General features: G+C 41.8%; 1 protein-coding gene across 1 annotated transcript; it reads right to left on the bottom strand.

Annotated features, from left to right (window-relative positions):
• Positions 1-1,005: 1,005 nt before the first annotated feature.
• Rbbp4 (RB binding protein 4, chromatin remodeling factor) lies at positions 1,006-20,321 on the bottom strand. The gene is made up of 12 exons (XM_032897246.1): positions 20,178-20,321; positions 19,469-19,616; positions 14,120-14,265; positions 10,656-10,829; positions 10,305-10,420; positions 10,031-10,191; positions 9,795-9,921; positions 9,215-9,292; positions 7,541-7,617; positions 7,260-7,317; positions 7,054-7,164; positions 1,006-1,673 (listed from the first exon to the last, which is right to left on the bottom strand). The coding sequence occupies exons 1-12, from the start codon at positions 20,191-20,193 to the stop codon at positions 1,608-1,610; spliced, it is 1,278 nt and encodes a 425-aa protein (XP_032753137.1). The 5' UTR covers positions 20,194-20,321; the 3' UTR covers positions 1,006-1,607.
• Positions 20,322-20,542: the final 221 nt, after the last annotated feature.

Raw genomic sequence — 20,542 nt, 5'->3', positions numbered from 1 at the left:
ACTCTTAAAATAGTGTCAAATTAAAACCACCACAAGACCCCACTTATATATATAGTCCTGGATGGCCTAGAACTCACTTTGTAGACAATGTTGGCCCTGAACTCGGAGCTCTGCCTGCCTCTACCTCTGGAGTGCTGGGACTAAAGGCACGACAGGCTTGTTTTTGAGACCAGGCCTCAAGTAGTCTAGCCTGGTTTCTAACTTGTTATGTAGGTCAGGATGACCTTGAACTTCTGATCTTGCTTCTACCTCCCAACTGCTGGGACTACAGGTGTGCACCATCAAGCACGACCCAAGACACATCCCACCCTCCAGAGTCACCATCACCATGGATTGCTGCTCTGGCTGTCCTGGGACTCAGAGGAGGGACTCAAACTCATGGAACTCTACCTGCCTCACAAGAGCTAGGATTAAGTGTGCACCACCATGCCCAGCTTGATAATTTTTACTACATGCTAATGTAACCAGAACTCCTAGAAATGACTTCAGATTTGGATCAGACACTTGGTTTTTCAAACTTTCCCAAAGATCACAAATGGTTCTGGAGGTGAGACTCAGCTGGTCAGTCCAAGCAAAAGCAGTTACTTTTCCCAGCTATCGCCACGTGCCAATAAAGGCACCGACTATACTTTAAAAGTAGGGGTTCCAATGAAAAACATTCGTCAGATATTAGCTCTCTGTAAAACAGTTCAAGTGTCTTTCAAATTTAAACTATGCCTTAAGTTCTCTATCACACTGCCTCCGAGATTCTTGGAAACCATGGAGCTCTCTAGAGAAAACTTCAAGAATATGTCATTTTACCACAGCTGATTTGTGTACTCTATTCAGTAATGTCTTCACAATTTCCCCAACTGGAGTAAAGCTCTCTTTTATCTATGGTTGTAGGTCTATTATGTTTATTCTAATCGCGATAGTCAAAATCATGGAAAACAACTGTCATTCGAACAAATTCTTCCAGAAGCCAGAGACTGTTGTCTGATGGATACTAAATAAAACCCACCAGCATGGGGCTATATAGAAAAGCAATTTATTCCGTTATAAGCACTTACACAGTTAGTCATGGAGAGTTAACAGGCCTGATGGTGAGACAGGTTAGCCAAAATGGAGATGGCGTCAAACTATAGTGGTCAAAGACTAACCCTACAAAAGCAACGTTTATCAAGGATTAATTTAATCTTAGAAACAAATACAAACTAGCAATCCACTCTTTCTCAACATGACAGTGCACCAGTGGTACAACTGCCAGGTAAAAACGTACATCTTTACAACTTGGTGGTCCCAAGTTTAAAAAAGAAAAAAAAAATTAAAAAAAAAAAAAGAAAGAAAGAAAAAAAAAAAAAAAAAAAAAAGGAAGTAAAAACCACACACAACAAAAAACAGACTCTGTTCAGCTATCCAGCCACAACTGGAGCCACCAATGGAGGCTTTGCTGAATTAAGCCCCCCAGTTAAGATTTAGAAAACACCCATGGTTTGGGCTAATAGCATTGTTGGTGGGACCTATTGAAGTTGGACAGCTGAACAAAGTCTGTGTCCCAAACAATGTTAAATCCATCTCAGGCTTCAGAGGAAAACAAGGAGAGTCTAAAATCACAAGTGCAGACATATCTAGGATCCTTGTCCTTCTGGATCCACACTTCCTTCAGGGTCTTCATCATTATAAATGTTCTCTGCCTGCCAAAAAATAAAATAAAATAAATAAATAAAGAGAGGAGGGTATTTAGCATTAAGACAAATTATTTCTTTAAGATATATTTCTATAAAGTATTATGCCAAGGTACCTGATAACATTTCAAGCGGGGTCAGATCAGACATTTCTAACTTAACAACTACTGTTGAATAAAAACAGCAACATGCAACATGCAACCAGTGTGAATCGTAAGTTAGTGCAGCGTGCTCAATAAAAACAAGGACAGGTCACGGCCTCCTGTAGAGGGCACTTTCACTAAATATAGATGATCATCATCCCAAACCCTCTAAATAGAGAAATTATTGTTAATTGCTAAAATAAAACCCAGAAAGTCTCTACGAAATACACAGGGAAGTGATGATTATGAGCACAGAATTTCTTTTTGGGATGACAGAATTTTTAAAAAATGTTTGTGATGTGTAACTCTAGGAGTATAAAACTCACTGAATGGCAAAATTTAAGTAACTCTGAACAAGGCCTATGTCCAAATCTCAATTTATAAATGTTTTTGAAAAAACCGCTTTCACATAAACTAACCCCTATCTCCACAAGGTGACAAAACAGATTAATCTTAAATCCCCAAACGACTAACATCTGGGCAAAATTTATTGTTGCCAGCAGCCACTATCTGTAACTTTATCAAAACCACAACTAAATAAAGGGTGGTGGGTGGTGGGTGGTGGTGGTGGTATTTCATGTCAATACTCATCAGTAGACTTGACAGATACCACCTCAGGGGGTCACTGCAAGCTCCAATCTACAGAATTATCGTGCCATTTCTATTCACCATTGCTATAAAATTTGGGAGTTTTGCAAGGAACTTCTTTGCTTGATTTGAAAACTTGCTACAATTACACAGAACAAGAGATTTTAACATTTATCTTTGTGCACGTACAAGTCCCCCTTCCCAAGAACTAGGAATACAGGGCCACCATACACACCCTGTTTATTACTGGGTTTATTATAGTGGATGTAACCAAGGGACCAAGTGGAAGAGATAAATACAACAGGGAGCAGGCACAGACTATTTATTCATACTACTGTCCAAGCAAGTCAATGTGAACACCAAAATCTGGAAGCTTAAACTTCTCCTTTCCCACTGGGAAGGCTGAGAGTTCCAAATGTTTGTCAGCAATTCTGTTGACTAGCCCAACTGTGAGGCTATCTAGGGTGCCACCAAAATTGCCTTTACTCATAGATGACCCACAAGGGACATCATTATAAACAGGATAAAATGAGCTGGAAATTCCAATGCTTTCTTAGCAGTTCTATGCCAAAAGTCAGACAAAGCCTAAGCATGTACTACGTATTACATGGATATAACCCACAATGGAGGCAGTGTGCCTGGATTTAGTCCACTCTCTTAACATCTTCTCTTTTTCTTTTTTCTTTTTTTTTTCCTTTTTCTTTTTTTCGGAGCTGGGGACCGAACCCAGGGCCTTGTGCTTGCTAGGGACGCACTCTACCACTGAGCTAAATCCCCAACCCCTTCTCTTTTTCTGAGACAGGGTTTCCTCTCTGTGTAACCCTGGCTGCCTTTAAACCCAGAGATGCCTCTCAAATGTCTCTGTTTCCCAAGTGCCACTGGGACTAAAGGCGTGCACCACCATTCCTGGCCTTTCTTGGCTTTTCTTTGGAGTTAGGGTCTCTACATAGGCCCAGCAGTCTTGGAATTCAGTATGTAGAACACCAGCTGGTTTTGAACCACAGAGATACCCGAGTCCTGAGATTAAAGCTGTGCCTGGCCCCACAATATATTCAGAACTACCACTGCATATAATTTTAGACAGGTGCATGACAAGGAATAAAACTGTTTTAAAATACAATATATCAAAGTTGGAGAAACGTCTCAGTGTTAAGAGTGCTTGTTGCTCTTCTAAAGGACCAGAGTTCAGCTCCTAGCACTCAGGTCAAACAGCTCACAACTACCTGCAACTCCAACTCCAAGGTATCAGACTCCTCCTATTGCCTCCTCTGACACCAGAACGCAGTGGCCTGTTTGCATACGCCCACATACACACTCTCTAAAGTAAATCTTTAAAAAATAGCCATGAGTAATGCAAAAATTATAGGACATAAAACCAGTTTGTAGTAATCAAAAATAACTAATGTGGGGTTGGGGATTTAGTTCAGTGGTAGAGCGCTTGCCTAGGAAGCGCAAGGCCCTGGGTTCGGTCCCCAGCTCCAAAAAAAGAACCCCCCCAAAAAAAAAATATTAATTTCTATGCTTCTTTTCCAGGAATATTCTTACAAGTGATGAATGTAAGACTTTTACTAAAGGTATGATATAATATTTGTGAAAAGCCTTATGTTTAATTTCTCATTCATAATTCAAATGCCAAGTGACACAATCTTTGTTGTATCATTCATAAACTAGGTTGGCTTGCTCTATGTAATAAAAATGGCTATGCTATGAAATCTTTACACTAATCTTACATTTTAATGTAAAATTTAACCTATAGCTATGACATTTATACATAAAGATCTGGTGCCTGTCTACTGGTGCTTTCTTCTTTCGAAAAACCAGGCTTAGATTTAGGCAGTGGTGATGTGTGCCTTTAATCCCAGTACTTGGGAGGCAGAGACAAGAGGATCTCTGAGTTCAAAGCCAGCCTGATCTACAATGTGAATTCTAGGATGGAAGATGGCTACACAGAGAAACCCTGTCTTGAAATAAAACAAGTTCTCACTAAAACCAACAATCATTATCTAAAAACCAAGCTGTTGACATAATCAAAGGTTAGCTATGTGTTTGAGAAGGGTAATGATGTCAGTTAAGACTGCTTACTCCTATGGGAAAAATAATCAGAATTTTTTTCTTTTTTGTTCTTTTTTTTCGGAGCTGGGGACCGAACCCAGGGCCTTGCGCTTCCTAGGCAAGCGCTCTACCACTGAGCTAAATCCCCAACCCCAATAATCAGAATTTAAAACAGATAGGCATTACAAATTAAAAAACAAAACAAAAAACCCCAACACTTCCTGAGTCTTTTACTGTTCGCATGCTACTAAATTAGGAGTGTTCCTGCTACACTGCTTTCCAAGGACTGTTTCCTTCAATATGTAATACGCTTATCCTTACACAGGGAGGGAGTGACAACTGAAGGACCTCACAGGAGCAGTTAAATTTTAAGCTTTCTTTTGAGATCTTTAAGCAACAAAGACAGTCCAAAGGGTCCATGGAAAACAAACAAAATAAGCCCAATTGATTTTCCTGCTGCTTCAGAGAAACCCCAGATTGAAGATATTATACAGGGCCACACTTGCCAAAATGATGAAAACTGAGCGCCCAGAAATGAACTGCTCCTAAGCCAGGTTCTAAGAAACAGACCTGCACCCACCTCGACCAGTCAAGAATAACGTCCTATCCTCTAAAGGAAGGAGAGGCCTAGAGCTCTAATGATGGCTACCCTCAAACACTAGCAGAATTCAAAATGGCCTAATAAACTCACACTCAAGCAATTCCAGGTAATGATCAGGTACATTCTGGATGGCTGACAGGACAAACATGTAACAGGGTTGTCTTTTTTTGGATAATGTAGGGCCCTTTATAAATCAGGCTAAGAGGGGCTGGGGATTTAGCTCAGTGGTAGAGCGCTTACCTAGGAAGCGCAAGGCCCTGGGTTCGGTCCCCAGCTCCGAAAAAAAAAGAACCAAAAAAAATAAATAAATAAACAAATCAGGCTAAGTAACCAATGATAAAGAGAATGACCAAAGCCAAAGGAAATTTGTTGTCAATCTCAGTCTTGAGGAAGTAAATTAAAACATATGGGGCCCAAAAAGAAAACCCCACTTAAATGAAAAAACTACCAAATCTACAGCTTTCTTTTCTCGCTTAAATGTTAACATGCAAATATCTAGAACAAGTCTAAACTTAATAGCTAGTGCAAAGCTCATGGCGGAACCTCAGAACGATGGCTCTTCTGATGTTTACTAAATTTTGGCTCAGTGGTAGAGAGTGTTTACCACACACAAGACCCTGAGTTCTATAACCTGGGGGATGCAGAGGCAGGTGAATTCAAGGCCAGGCTAGTCTAGAGTGAGTTCCAGGATGGCCAGAGCTACACAGTAAGACCCTGTCTCCCCCATCCCCCCCCCAAAAAAAAGGAAGAAAGAAAGAGAAAAAAACCAAACCAACAAACAAAAAACCCCTAGAGGCAGGTAGATTGCTATGAATTAAATCCAGGAGTCAGTGGTAAAGAGTACTTGTTCTTGCAAAGAACCCAGGTTCAGTTCTAAGCACCCACATGGTACCTCACCATCTTAATATCTGCATCTGCAGGCCAAGGGGAATCTGATGCCCTCCTTTTGGCCTCCAGAGGCACTGCATGCACATGGTACACATAAATAATGCAGGAAAAATACTCACACATGTAAATAAATCCCAAACACAACCTTTTAGGTCTCTATTGTCTGAAGACTATCTTAAAAAAGGCCGCCACATCACGAACTGCTAAACGATTTTAAAATTCTCTTTAAAGAAGAATGTCTCAACTTCTTGAAAAACAAACAAACAAAAATGACACTCTAATGTCAGGCAAATACTTTTAAATCTAATATGATGATTTAACTAGACCCAGAGGTGAAGAGACATGAAGAATTCTTAGGGGTTGGGGATTTAGCTCAGTGGTAGAGCGCTTGCCTAGGAAGCGCAAGGCCCTGGGTTCGGTCCCCAGCTCCGAAAAAAAAAAAAAAAAAAAAAAAAAAAAAAAAAAAGAATTCTTAGAGCTTTAAAGTCTCTAAGTATAGCCACACTGAATAAAACAAAGAGAAGATTAATTTTTATTTAGTTAAGCTAAAAATAACCAGTGGCACAATCTGATAAAGAAAGGTTGAGCCAGGTAGCAGTGGCGCTACACATCACCAATCCCAGAACTCTGGAAGCAGAGGCTGATAGATCCAGCCTGGTCTACAAAGCGAGTTCTAGGACAGCCAGGGCTATACAGAGAAACCCTGTCCTGAAAAACCAAACCAAAAAACATTGAAGGGGTTGGGGATTTGGCTCAGTGGTAGAGCGCTTATCTAGGAAGCGCAAGGTCCTGGGTTCGGTCCCCAGCCCCAGGAAAAAAAAAAAAAAAAAAAAAAAAAAAAAAAAAAAAAAATTGAAAAGAGGCAGAATTCAAAATGACACATATAAGAGTTGACCAGACAGGACTACATGAGACCTTGCCTCAAAACAAAAACATTAAGAAAAAAAAAAAAAAAAAGACACAAAAATACTTAAATCAGATCCAAAGAAAACTGAACACAGATGGCAGCCGTGTCTACAAAGCGTGTGTCTATCTCTACATCATTCAGAGTTACATACATAGGTAAGAAAGGAATTACGTCTCCCATCTAGCTTTGTATAAACAAACAGCCACTTACCATCTGCCACACTTGCATGATATTGTCTTCTGATACAGAACAAATTACCCAAGGTTCATTGGGATTCCAGGAGAAGTCAGATATCTTGGCAGTGTGACCACCATGAATAAACTGGAAGAAGGACCAAAACAAAGATATTAAATATAGACATATTTCACTATTTAAAAAGCTTTAAGATCCCCAAGTGCCTGACTTGTGTGACATACCAACAACTCTGGTGGGCCATCCTCTGCATCTTCTGGGGACTGTTCTTCTCCAATTTTACTTAAAAAGAAAGAAAAAAAAAAGAAAGAAGAAAAACAACATTACACTCGGTACCTGTGTTTGAACAATGTAAAGAGAGTGATTTTGCTAAGCTTGGCGGCACTCAGGAAGCAGAGGCAGGAGATTGCTTGAGTTTGGCCTATCGAAGGAACTGGAGGACAGCTGTCCACAGAACACCCCCATCCAAATAACTTCAGGATAGAGTAATTAACATAAAACTCACCTTAGATCCCAGACATTCAGCCGACGATCAGTGCCACTGGAAGCTAAGATAGTCTCATTGTGAGGTGACCATTGAACCTATACCCGAGAGTGAAGAAAAACTTCATTAATAAAAGGATATGGTTAAACCTGACAGATACTTCTCACGTGAGAATAACTCATCACTAAAGATAGGATATTAGCTTCTGTTCCATTTTACAGTGTTCCACGGTTTGGCTCAATAGGGCCTCAGAGCATACGGCTCAAATTGGCTTCAAAATTTTGTGCCTCTTGCCTTAACCATACATACTGAAACAGAAACACCCTTGAAACCTTATTTTCCTCCTCTTCCTGACAAATTATTTATACCCAATCTGCCTTTTAGTCAAAACAAGTTCAATTCTGAAATGTAAACTAAAATATTGACAGGTGACATAAATCTATAATTTTCTCAACTGCTCGTTGTGTCACATAACACAGGATAGGCTCCTTCTACCTTTCTCCTCAAAGATTCCTTACAATCACGTTAGCTGTAAGATACAAACAACAATCACGAATTCTGTTCCTATTTATTGAGAAAATGCTGGCTCATGGCACAAGAAAGGTATTATTGACTAACGGGTTAGGGAAAAATGTATTATTTCAAGCAACATCACCACCACGAGGAGTCAAGGACAAAATATGTTCAACACTTAGTCTATTTAGATAAGAATGACCTTGTATTTCATTCTCTTGCCTCTTCTTCCTGCCTCCTGGGATTATTAGCAGTCTTCATGAACGTAGGGTCTCTTATAAGATAGCTCAAGATGAACTCAGGAGTTGTAAGCTACCTCTGTGTTGGACTAGAGTCATGTACTGTAATGCCTGCCTTCACTATAAAATTCAAGCTTGAGAGAGAAGGCTGCTAAGTAGTCCGCACACTGCCTTAAGAGCATGTGTTTTAAAACAGCAGACAATTGTCTGAGCCAGAGGGACCAGGCTATTAAAAAAGGGGCACACAGGACTCCAGCAATGGCTAAAATAGTAAAAAAGGTGGGGCTGGAGATATGGCTCAGAGTACTGGCCAATTTTCTCGAAGACCAGGGTTCAATTCCTAGAATGCACACACAGTAGCTCGAAATCACCTGTAACTGGTCTCTGAGGTGCACAAAACACATGTGTAGGCAAAACACCTCCACACATATGCACATGCACATACTTTAGTTCTTAGAAACAGGGTTTTTCTTTTTCTGTGCAATAAACCTGGCAGCCCCAGAACTCAGAAATCCACTTGCCTTTGCCTCCCAAGTGCTGGGATAAAGGTGTGCATCATGACCACACAGCACAAAATCACTTTAAAAATCAGAAAAGAGGCAGCTGTGGTGGTGCACTCCTCTAATCCCAGCATTTAACAGGCAGACCTCTGGGTTCAAGACCAGCCTAGTCTATAAAATAAGTTCCAGATGGTCAGGAATATGCAGAAAAATCCTGTCTCTAACCCCCAGTTCCCCAAGTACTGGGATTATAAGCATGTACCCAAAAATCCAGCACTAGTTTCTTAATATCCTAAGAAAACAGCATAGGTGTAAAAAATTTTTTCTTCTTTAGAACTGTTTCAGGCTCTAAAGTTCTACTAACCTGAGCAGGTTTGCTGTATGATAAAGGGAGATGAAAGAAAGGAGGGAAGGGATGGGGTAAGCACATTGATTTCTCTTACTTGGAATATTTCATCCTTATGTGATTCAAAGGAATGCAACTTGAGTTTCAGATTTCTCAGATCCCACAAGGCAACAGTCTATGTACAAAAAGAAAACATAAATTAGTATTAACTTATTAAATAAGAGCACCCTAGAGATAACAAGATGGTTTATGGGTAAGGGTGCTTGCTGACAAGCCTGACAAAATGAGTTTGATTCCAGAACCCAAACAGCGGGAGAACAGGCTCTGGAGAGTTGTCCTTTGGGCCCTACAGGTGTCATGGCATATGCGCCTCCTCCACCCCTCCCAAATAAATAGATAAATGTAATTCTGAGATCTCCAGACTCCAGTCAGTGCCTTTACTCACTGAGGCATCCTGCCAATCTAATAATAAGCTCTTTTTAAAAATTACAAAAGAACAGAAAACCTTTAACTAAAAGAAAACATTAACTCAGCACCTACTTGGTGGCTCACAAACATTTGTAAAATTAAATCTCAGATCTGACCTCAACAGGTACCAGGCACTGTGCTCAAAACACGTCTGTGAAAACACCCATACCCATAAAATTTAAAACCTCAAGTTAACAAGGCAAACCTACCTTGTCAGCTGATCCTGTGGCAAGAATGAACTCACTATAAGGATTGAAAGATAAGCAATTCACTTCAGCTGTGTGAGCATCAACCGAGTGGCTTGGCTTGGAAGTATTGTTTGAACGAGTATCCCAACTTAATTAACAAAAACAAAAAGAGAGAACAGAAAAAGAAACTTGACATGGTGACTAACACAAAACTGTGAAAATATATGCATTAAAAATAAACAATGGGCTCCACTTACATCATGAGTTTCTGGTCATCAGCAACTGACCCGAACAGAGACTCGTGGAGCAGATGCCAGGAAACGTCCTCCACTACTGCTGTGTGCCCTGTAAAGATGGTCTTTGCATCCACCACTTTTCCTTCTTTGGGAACCGCGCTGATGTCCCACAGGCAGATGGTCTTAAATGTAAAATTAACCATTATATAAAAGATTCTCACTTCCCCGCATATCCCAAAAAAGAAACCAATTGGTAACAATCCCAGATCTGCTTCAAAACCGCAAGGATACGCACATGGTCATCTGAAGCACTAAGTAAGTGCCCGCTGAGATTTGGATTCCAAGAAAGCCCATAACCTTCCTTCTGATGCCCACGGAGACGCAAGTCTGGGTTGCATTCTCCAGAAGGGTCTGCAAAATAATACATCAAGAATATACAATCCATTGTCTTTCTGGGTTTATTAAGCAAAATAATGTCACAAACATATCAGTATACAAAATACAGGCCCATTGCCAGATATATAACGCTGAAGTTAGACATCATGATTTTCTTCTGCACAAAAGCATTATTTCACTTGAAAAGTGTAAAATACTCATACATATAAATATAAATAAAAATCTGTATCTGATTAAAAAGAGGAGGTACCTGGTTTAGAAGGGTGCTTTGTGTAGTCAAAAACAAGAACATCACTGGATGGAGTCTTCGTTGCAATGATGCAAGGGTTCTGAGGCATGTACCTGGCCCTGTTTACTTCTCCTTCATGGTTGATCTTGATTTCTATTTCAATTTTCCCACTGACAGAACCAAAACCTCCAAATTCTGTAAATATATATATAAATACAAAGTACTTATGCAACCAAGTCTCATATTTAGAAGACTGAACCTAGACATTTATAGAACCGAAGAACTTTCATACATTTGTAATTATAGATAGATTAGTAGTAAATACATTATTAATTGAAATTATGACAGCACATCAAGTCAGGTGTAGGTGTGGTAATGCATACTTTTAATTCTACCACTCAGGAGGCAGAGGCAGGTGGATCTGAGTTAGCCGCCAGCCTCGTCCACAGAGAAAAGTTCCAGGATAACACATAGAAACCATGTTTTGAAAAACCAAACCAAACCAAACCAAAAAAAAAAAAAAAAAAAAAAAGTTCTGTCACTAACACCACTATTCAAATGTTACTTTATGGGCTGGAGAGATGGCTTAGCAGTGAAGAGCACCTCTTGCAGAGGTTCTGAGTTCAATTCCTAGCAACCACATGGTGGCTCACACCCATCTGTAATGGGATCCGATGCCCTCCTTCCTGTGTGTCTGAAGAGAGCAATGGTGTACTCACATGTATAAAACAAACAAATAAGAAAAAAAGGAAAAGGGGGAAGAAACAACAAGTGTTACTTTACTTACTTATCCACTGGTTGACTGGCAGGGTCTCATTTATTTAGTATAGGCCCACCTTACCCTCCAACAACTATGTAGCCAAGGATGACCTGAACTGCTATCTCCACTTCTGGTGTTGGGATTATAGACAAACATCTCTATTACCAGCAAAGTATTGCTAACTAAAGGACAAAATTTGTTCTCAGAGAGCAAAGATGTAAATAGTAAGTAACACTGTTGGCCTATTGGGTAATCTTCAGTCTCAAAATATATATTCATTTATTGTGAGACAAGGTTTCACTGTAGCCCTGGCTAGGCTAAAACCTGCTATATAGATCAGACTGGCCTGGAACACACAGTGATCAACTACCTCCGCCTCCCCAAGTACTGACAGACTGAAGCCACCATATTTATCCATTTTCCCTGTAGTGCACATACCATGCAACACATCTTTTGAGCGCTAGACTAGCCCGCAAGCCAGGGGAACACATTGATACCCTGTCCTTGAAAAGACTCTAGGGCTGGAGAGATGGCTCAGTGGTTAAGAGCACTGACTGCTTTTCCAGAGGTCCTGAGTTCAATTCCCAGCAACCACATGGTGCCTCACAACCATCTGTAAAGAGATCCGATGCCCTCTTCTGGTGTGTCTGAAGACAAGAGAGAGTGTCTGAAGACAAGAGAGAGTGTACTCATGTACATAAATAAATAAATCTTTAAAGAAAAAACTGCAGTGTAAGCACATGGTAGCAGTAAGCACACAGCTACACACAACTCCGATCTTCTAACAGTCTCACAGGAGAAAACCAACGCTTGGCAGAACCCACAGGAAAAGGGACAATCAAGTCATATAATGCATGATCTCAGTTTGGGGCATATACTTAAAATACAGTAGTAGAAGCTCAGAGAATCTAAACAGATTATTTTGTTTTGAAGACAGTGTCTGCCCACCCCAGCTTGTTTCACACTCAAGAGCCTCCTGCCTTCCAAGTTCTGAGATTACAAGGCATGTGCTACTACCATATGCAGTTCTCAAACTGAGCTTTAACAGGTTAGGACGTGTCTCTTTTGCAGACTGAACCTAAGGTCACACATTTGCTAGATAAACATATTACTACTGAGCCATTAACACCCCCAACCCAAGCCACACCTACTTAAAATTAGAGATTGCCACTATAAAGTAGATAAGTGAAAGGGCCATTCAAAATAGGAAAGGTCTAAAATAATAACAAAAAACTCACTGAAAGTAAAAAATTCTTCCAAGTTTGTTTTTTTTTAAACACTCTCAAAGGCAAAACACCATTAAAACTAACCCAAACACAACAGAAATGAACAGATCTGTGTATACCAGGAGAAGCACTCTTCAAATCACAATGAAAACACTCCGGTGGGCTAGCGATGTGACTCACTGGTGAAGAGCAAGACCTGCTTTTCAAGAGGAACCAGGCTTTGATATTCAGCACCCACATGGTAGCCCATAAACCTCCTGTAGCTTCAGTTCCAAGGGGTCTGACACCCGGTGCTGGCCTCCATAGACACCAGGCACATATATAGCACACTGACACACATGCTGAGAAAACACCCATATACATTAATACCAACAATAAAAGCAACTCTTTTTAAAAAGAGAGGGAAGTGAAGATTAATTTGATTATCACAACACAAGTTCCTAGCAAGCCTTGACTACTTCTAATAGAGTCACCTTTCTAGGCCATAAATTTAGTAGAATCTCAAAGAATATGTTTTAACAGCACAAACCAAACAATGAAGCCATTATCACAAACAATGAATTTTTATAATGAAGTTCATCTTTCAGATAGGAAATTACTTACCTAATAATCTCTCAAAACACTTTCTTTTTGTGTCTGTGGTGCTAGGAAAATAGAGTCCAGGGTCCTATAGATCCAAGACTAGTAAATTCCACCCAAAGAGATGGCTGAGATACAACCCAGCACCCAAAGATGTAGACATTTAGACATAACTGTACCCATTGCTTGAAGTCACCACTCCCCCACACCTTTTAAATACCAAGTCTATTCTCTGATCTGTGAAGCACTACTTTAATGGGGAAGGAAAAACGAAGTGTGAAACACTGGGGTATTTGATAACATAAAATATCCACAGCTGTTATTCACATCACTGTTTTTGGAAAGAGAAGCCCTTTTGAGATGTTCTCAATGTGCAGTCTCAATGTGCAGACTACAACTGCCTTTAATGTATGACAATTTCCCCTTCTGGCACTGTGGCACACACGTACACCGACATACAAAACAAAACTGTAGTCAAAGAAAAGAGCTCAGTGGTAGAGAGCATGCTGACCACCAATTCCCCAAAGCAAGATAAACATTCAGGGGAACAGGACTAAATTCTAATCAAACATACCAGCAAAATAAATAGACCAAAGTTTTTTCAGTTGAAGTACAAAAAAATAAAAAAATAAAAAAAATAAAAAAATTAAAAAAATTATTTTGAGCTCTTCAAACAGGATTGTATTTCAAAGAATGACAAAAAAGCTGGAGGACATTACAGGAAAACTTAATAATAATTTATAACTGTATAGTTACACAGCCTTGGAGGACAGAGATGGCTTGGTGGGCAATAAGTTTGCTATATAGCAAAGATGAAGATCTAAGTTTGAACCCCCTTAGCAACCCACATCTGTGAACTAATTTCTGTCTTTGGGTCAGTGTCTCCCCTGCTGACTACTTCTTCCATCCTGGAGTCTTACCTCCTTTTTCACTGTCATAATGGGATGCATCAAATTGCGCATCGTCATTAGGGAGCTGGACACTGGCTATCACAAGGTGGTTTTGTTCATCTGATGTGTGTGTTCCCAGGACAAGCCGATGAATGCTGAAATCTTTCCCTTCAGGCCTGTAATAACAAATCACCACTATTCAAATTGGTAACCCAGGAAACCAGTCAGTAATATACATATAACAAAACAACAAAACAAACCCAAATGATTCAATCTTGAGATAGTAAAAACTACTTCCTACTTAAACACAACAAAACCCTCATATGTGCAAGCACACATGCATGTAGATACCAGAAGACAATTTAGATACCACTCTTTTTTTTTTTTAATTTTTTTAATTTATTATGTATACAGTGTTCTGCCTGCATATATTCCTGTAACCCAGAAGAAGGTGCCAAGACCACATCACAGATGGTTGTGAGCCACCATGTGGTTGCTGGGAATTGAACTCAGGACCTCTGTAAGAACAGTCGGTGCTCTTAACCACAGAGCCATCTCTCCAGCCCCATCACTCTTTTTTTTAAGTACCACTCAAGATGCTATTTATCTCTTTTAAGACAAGACTTGCTTTATTGACCTGGAGCTCACCAATTAGGTTAGCCTAGCTGGTGAGACTGAGGGATCCTCCTGTTACCTATCTCCCTGGTTCTCAGACTTTTTCTCACTTTTAAAAAAGTGGGACTAAAACCATGGTTTAGCAGTTAATAGTGGTTGTTGCTCTTCTTATAGGACTTGAGTTCAGTTCCCAACTCCCATGTCAAGAAACAACCACTTGAAAGTCTAGCTCCAGGAGATCCTGAGTGCACACACAAAATCCCCTCCCCACGATGGTATAAAATAAATGACAACTGTTGAGGATCAGTTCTTCCTTCCACCCCATGGGTTCAGGTGATTAAACTTAACTTGTCAAGCTTGTCAGTAGGCACCTCTACCCACTGACTCCACTTGGCAGTCTATTTCCTGGCTCTAGTGGCCCTCTATTTAGGCTAAAGCACAAATACAGCACTGGATTTTTACTTACCTTGGCCAAAAAATTTAGAATTACTCGAAGGAAACTTACTTTTCTCCCAGTTTATTGAAATAAAAAAGTGAATAACTACACACCCTTTATAATGGGTAAAAAGAAAACATGTTAGATATGCCAATATATTTTTGTTTACCAAGAGCTCTAAGAGATGAAAGAGACAGAAATAAAGGAGAAACTACAGTGTAAAACCCAATGATAGGGGTTGGGGATTTAGCTCAGTGGTAGAGCGCTTGCCTAGCAAGCGCAAGGCCTTGGGTTCGGTCCTCAGCTGGGGGGGGGGGGGAACACCACGGGACGGGACGACAAGACACGACCAAAAAACAAACAACAACAACAAAAAAAACCCCCAAAGATAGAGCTTTGTGCCTGGTCATGTCCAAGAGTTCTTGTATTCCACAAAAGAAAAAGAACATTAGGCAGGCAGAGGTGCATGCCTTTAAACCCAGCACTCAGGGGGCAGAGGCAGATAGATCTCTGAATTCCAGGGGAATCCAAATAACCAAAAAAGAACATTAAATAAACTGTCCAAACATTTACTGTGTTCCTGATTACTAAGTACACTGCTCCAAACACTTTGGATTTAGTTTTCTTTTCACTACAGTTCTCCCTAACCCTAGAGTTGTCTCTCACCAACCATCCTTTCTGTGTGTATAGATCTATGTATGCGCTCACACATGTGGAGGCTAGAATGTGACAATGGGCCTCTGGCTTATCTTTTTCCTCCAGATAGACTGAAGACATAATAACTCTCCTCAACCCAGAGTCTCCCAGGTCTGCTAGTTTAGTTTATTCTAGTGATCCTGTTTGCCTCCTGGAATTACAAGTGTGCTGCTATTTATACCAATGTTGGGATTTGAATTGTGATCCTTACACTTCTACAATTGCTTTATCTACTGGCCCACATCCCCAAACTTTATATATTCACTTAAACATTCTACCACTGAGCAGCATGCACTCCTACTGAAAACACAGATGATTACACATAACTCCCTGGGGCTGGAGAGATGGCTCAGCAGTTAAGAAAACCTGGCTGCGGGTTGGGGATTTAGCTCAGTGGTAGAGCGCTTGCCTAGCAAGCACAAGGCCCTGGGTTCCATCCTCAGCTCAAAAAAAAAAAAAAAAAAAAAAAAAAAAAAACTGGCTGCTCTTCCTTCCAGGGAACCATCATTCCATTCCCAATACCCACATGGAGGTAATCCAGACCCAGCAAACCCACACATGGGGTATACACTTACACACAGACAAAATATGCACATGCCTTAAATTCAAAACAAAATAAAACACAAGACAGGTACTCTTCTTAGAGAGCCAGGACCAAGAATTGGGGAGATGACTCTCAGTGGTCGAGCCGCTGTTGTTCTCACAGAGGACACAGGTTGAGTCTCCAGCATCCACGTGCTGGCTTACAAGGATCTGATACCCTCTTCTAGCCTACCCATGAACACAGTACAAGGTACAGGAACAAAGTGATATACTGACATACATGTAGACAAAACAAAACAAAAGAGAAAACCAACTCAAAAATTGCCGTTATCAGAATGGCTTGTAGGCAACCCTGTGGAGGCATTTTCTGGGATTAATGATTTATGCAGGACCTTGCCCATCATGGGCAGTGCCATCCCTGGGCAGATGACTTTGAGTTATGTAAGAAGCAAACTGAACAAGACAGAGGCCATGTTCATCCATGGCCTGTTTCAGTTCCAACTTCCAGGTTCCACCCTGACCTTCCATGACAGATTATAAATTGTAAACTGAAATAGAACTCTTTTCTCCCCAAGTTGCTTTTGTTTGTGGTTTTTTATCACAGCAAGAGAAAGCAAACTAAGACAACACTAACACATACATAAAAGCTGTTTAAGAAAAATAACGAAGTAATTAGTCAGTGACACAAATACTAGGCAGTATACACCACATGAAAGGCACACAAAACCCTGGAAGGTAACAGCTGAGGAATACAGTCCAGCAGTGGTGTGTGAAACTGGCATGCATGAGGGCCCAGGTCCAATTCAGGAAAAGCAAATTAATACATTATGGGCTGGGCTAGATTTAAACTCAATACTTTGGAGAATTATTCCAATTTGAAATGAAAATATTTGAAATTTGAGGAAATTAAGCAATACAGCTGAGATAACAGAGCAAAGTCCAATTCTAGTTTTGGAAGTGGAAAAGTCAAATGAGAAACCTAGAAAGAGAATTAAAATCTCTGTCCAATTTCTTGAATGTCAGCTTAAGGCAGTCTAGATTTTATACTGTAGGCAACAAGGAATATTAAGTTTCAAAAGAGACGTAGCTTGATACCATTTGTGTTCTCCTGTAAAAAGTTAATCTACATTGTAGAGCAGAGTTTCTGAAATCATTGTCCTAGACCAACAGTACCAGTACCATGGATAAAGATTAAGGAACGCAAATTCTCAGTTCTATAGAATCAGAAGCCTTAGAGAGTAGGAGACACAAAGGTTACAATACCCACAGCTGACTTGCACATTACAATTTGAAACCCTTTGTCTGGATGGGAAAGATGCTGTACCAATAGGATTAAATGAAAGCTCACAATTGTTGTCAAAGGGATTATGTAAACTACCTAGGAAATGCCGAAAGCCAACTACTTTAAGCATATCAAGGAAGAGAAGCCAGTAAGACACTCTAGACACTCTAATGGAGATACTATAAGGGTCCAAGAAACAGGACGAACTTCAATTTGGGTCTCAAGATATCAACAGTAGGAATTTCTCTAAATTTGAGAGGCAAAGATGCAGTCAGTCTGTCCCCTCCCTTTTTGTTTTTAAAAAGTGTGTGTGGGAGTGGGAGAAGACCTATAATGAACTATCATGTAATAGCTAAAAATTTGGGAGTCATAGTTCCAACGCACACATTTTGGAGAGGACAGTTGTGTTATGTAACCCAGGCTGGCCTGAAACTTGGCTAGTCTTGAACTCCTGATCTTCTTGCTCTGCCTCTTATGTGCTGGAAGTACAAGTGTGTAGACCACAGACCCTCTCAACACTGACAGTAGGGTCAACAACCACTGAGAACAGACAGACAACTCTGCTAAGCTTGAGTTCCCAACTAGCTTTTAATCTAATACATGCCCAATCCCACAGACTGGAGAGACGACCGTCCAGCAGAAAGAGCACTGCCTGTTCTTTCGGAAGCCAGGAATCCGGTCCCAACACTTCCGTGGCAGCTCCTGACCTATAACTCCCATTCCATGGAGCTCCAGCCCTCTTCTGACTTCTGCAGGCACTGTACTCACACAAGACAGACACACACACAGGCCATTCGAGATGGCTGCATGGATTTGTTCAACATCCTTCAGATAAAGGTCTCCAATTCCCCTCTACACTGCTACAAAGGTAGCAGCCTCATTCTTAAGTTACTAGTAAAACGCACAGCAACTTTCCATTCCGCACGTAGTAGAGACGGATTGTAGAGGCACTGCCTTTCTTACCAGGCACAAGGTTCAATTCCTAGCCCTCAAACCAAAACAGCTCTTCACTCCCAATTTCTACCACCTGCTGAACCCAATCAGTCTCATAACCCAATTCTGTGCCCATCTTAGCTCTGAATTTCAGACGTTCACTCCTGACAAGTTTACATTAGTAATCAGCCACATTCACCATCTTTGTATTGCCACTTGTTTCTTCCAGACAGTTCTGGTATTTCATGGTGACAGACATTCCCCTTGGTTAGAACATTCTGTGTATGCAGGTTCACTGGAGGGTCTCATCCCCCCTCCGCCCCCCACAACCCAACCTTCTTTGCTGTCTTCGATCAAAGTCCCTGCCAGTAGGTGCTCAATCACTAAACAGTACAACCCCCTAGCCCTCTTGGTGGTACCTATCTACTTATTGAAAACCTCACACATTACTGCTGAAAACACCTGCCCCCCACTTCAGCTAGGCAGATACCAGATTTATCTTGCTATTTAAGAACCTGGCTATCATATATGTTGAGAAATCACACGTTTGGTTGAATAAACCGGACTCATACCTTCTGGAAACTGTCAAACTTTATATTACATGGCCAACCCCAGTTATAAGAATGGCTATTCAACTCAGTGCCGAGGGAAAAACAAAAACATAACAACAACAACTGTAACAACAAAAATGCATGTTTTCTCTTGCAGGATAAATTACAAAATAATCTTATGCTCTCGACCTTAGTTTTTAGTCGAGGAAAATAAATACGACTCATAGGCTCTGATTATGTCCCCCTACCCCTAGAGTGACAGGAGGAAAAAAAGAAAACAAAGATCTGAACTACCAAAGTAATATTCAAGATATTGTCGTCACCTGGTCACATCTGGAAGCCACTGGGCAGTTAGGCTGGGCCACTCCAGGGCATGGGTCATCACCAAATCATAAAGAAATGGGGTGTTCTTCTTCCATATCTTGTACTCCTCGTTGATCACACGTTCTTCCACCGCGTCGTCAAAGGCCGCTAAAATGTTTTTAAAAAACAAGTTAAGTTAGCAAACACAAACGTAAAGCGAACAAACCTCTCCAAAGCCACCGGCGCGGCGCCCGGGTTCTGACAACGAAATGGAGAGTCGTCTTAATCTCCTAGGTCGCAGGCACTAATGCCGTTCTCGGCCGCCACGGGCCGGAAGTCCTAGGGCCACCCAGCCGGACACTCCGTTACTCCTTTGGTGCGATGCTGTCCAACCTCGAAGCACGGTGGCGCGCGCCAAGTCCACGAAACCCAGGAGGAGGCCTGCGCATCGAGCCCGGGGCTGGGGAGCGACGCCCCGAGTCCCGACAGGCAGAGGGGTTGGCAGGGAGCGTCGTACTCGCCTAGGCCCGAGACCTGGCGTCGCCCGGCATCCGCTCCGGAGGAGCCGGCGCGCCGTTAGCCCGCCCCGCTGGGAGCTCATTCCTCAGGCCGGAGTTACTGGGACTAGGCTCGCCAGAGTCGGGCCTTCTCTCCGTCTTAGGCCGCGTAACAGGCCACGACACAGCCCCGAAACCCAGCACCCTCCCGAGCCGGCCTCGGCACACTCACCTTCCTTGTCAGCCATGGCGGCAGGAGAGCCGGGAGGGGTTGGGGGATCCCGGGGTCGTGCGTTGCAGGAGGGGCGGGGAGGCTACGAGCGCTCGCTCCGCGCGCGCGGCCTCTATTGTTTCCTGCGGCCCGTGCGTGGGGGGCCGGCTCGCGTGCCTTCGCGCCAACACTGGCCAATGAGGAAGCGCGGGTCGGAGGGGTAGGCGGAGCATCTGCGTCGCAGCCTATGGAGACGCTCAAGAGTCGCTTTCCGCGGGTCCGAGGCGCGCGCTCCGCCCCTTTCCCCCCCACTACGGTCCAGAGGCTTCCAGGGATTGCGCGCGCGCCCCGCCTGCCCGGACTATTCCCGTGCAGATCACGTGATC

The sequence above is a fragment of the Rattus rattus genome, chromosome 1, assembly GCF_011064425.1.
Source record: "Rattus rattus isolate New Zealand chromosome 1, Rrattus_CSIRO_v1, whole genome shotgun sequence".
NCBI lineage: Eukaryota > Metazoa > Chordata > Mammalia > Rodentia > Muridae > Rattus > Rattus rattus.
Note: the sequence above shows the minus strand (reverse complement) of the source record. Positions and strands in the feature narration are given on the sequence as shown.

Bases quoted from the DNA above. Each gene is read 5' to 3' on its own strand.
- Rbbp4 (XM_032897246.1), bottom strand. The intron at 10,830-14,119 runs GTAAGACTCCAG...ATATATTTACAG, and splicing joins TTATGACAGTGAAAAAGGAG to AATTTGGAGGTTTTGGTTCT. The intron at 10,421-10,655 runs GTACCTCCTCTT...ATTATTTTGCAG, and splicing joins AAAGCACCCTTCTAAACCAG to ACCCTTCTGGAGAATGCAAC.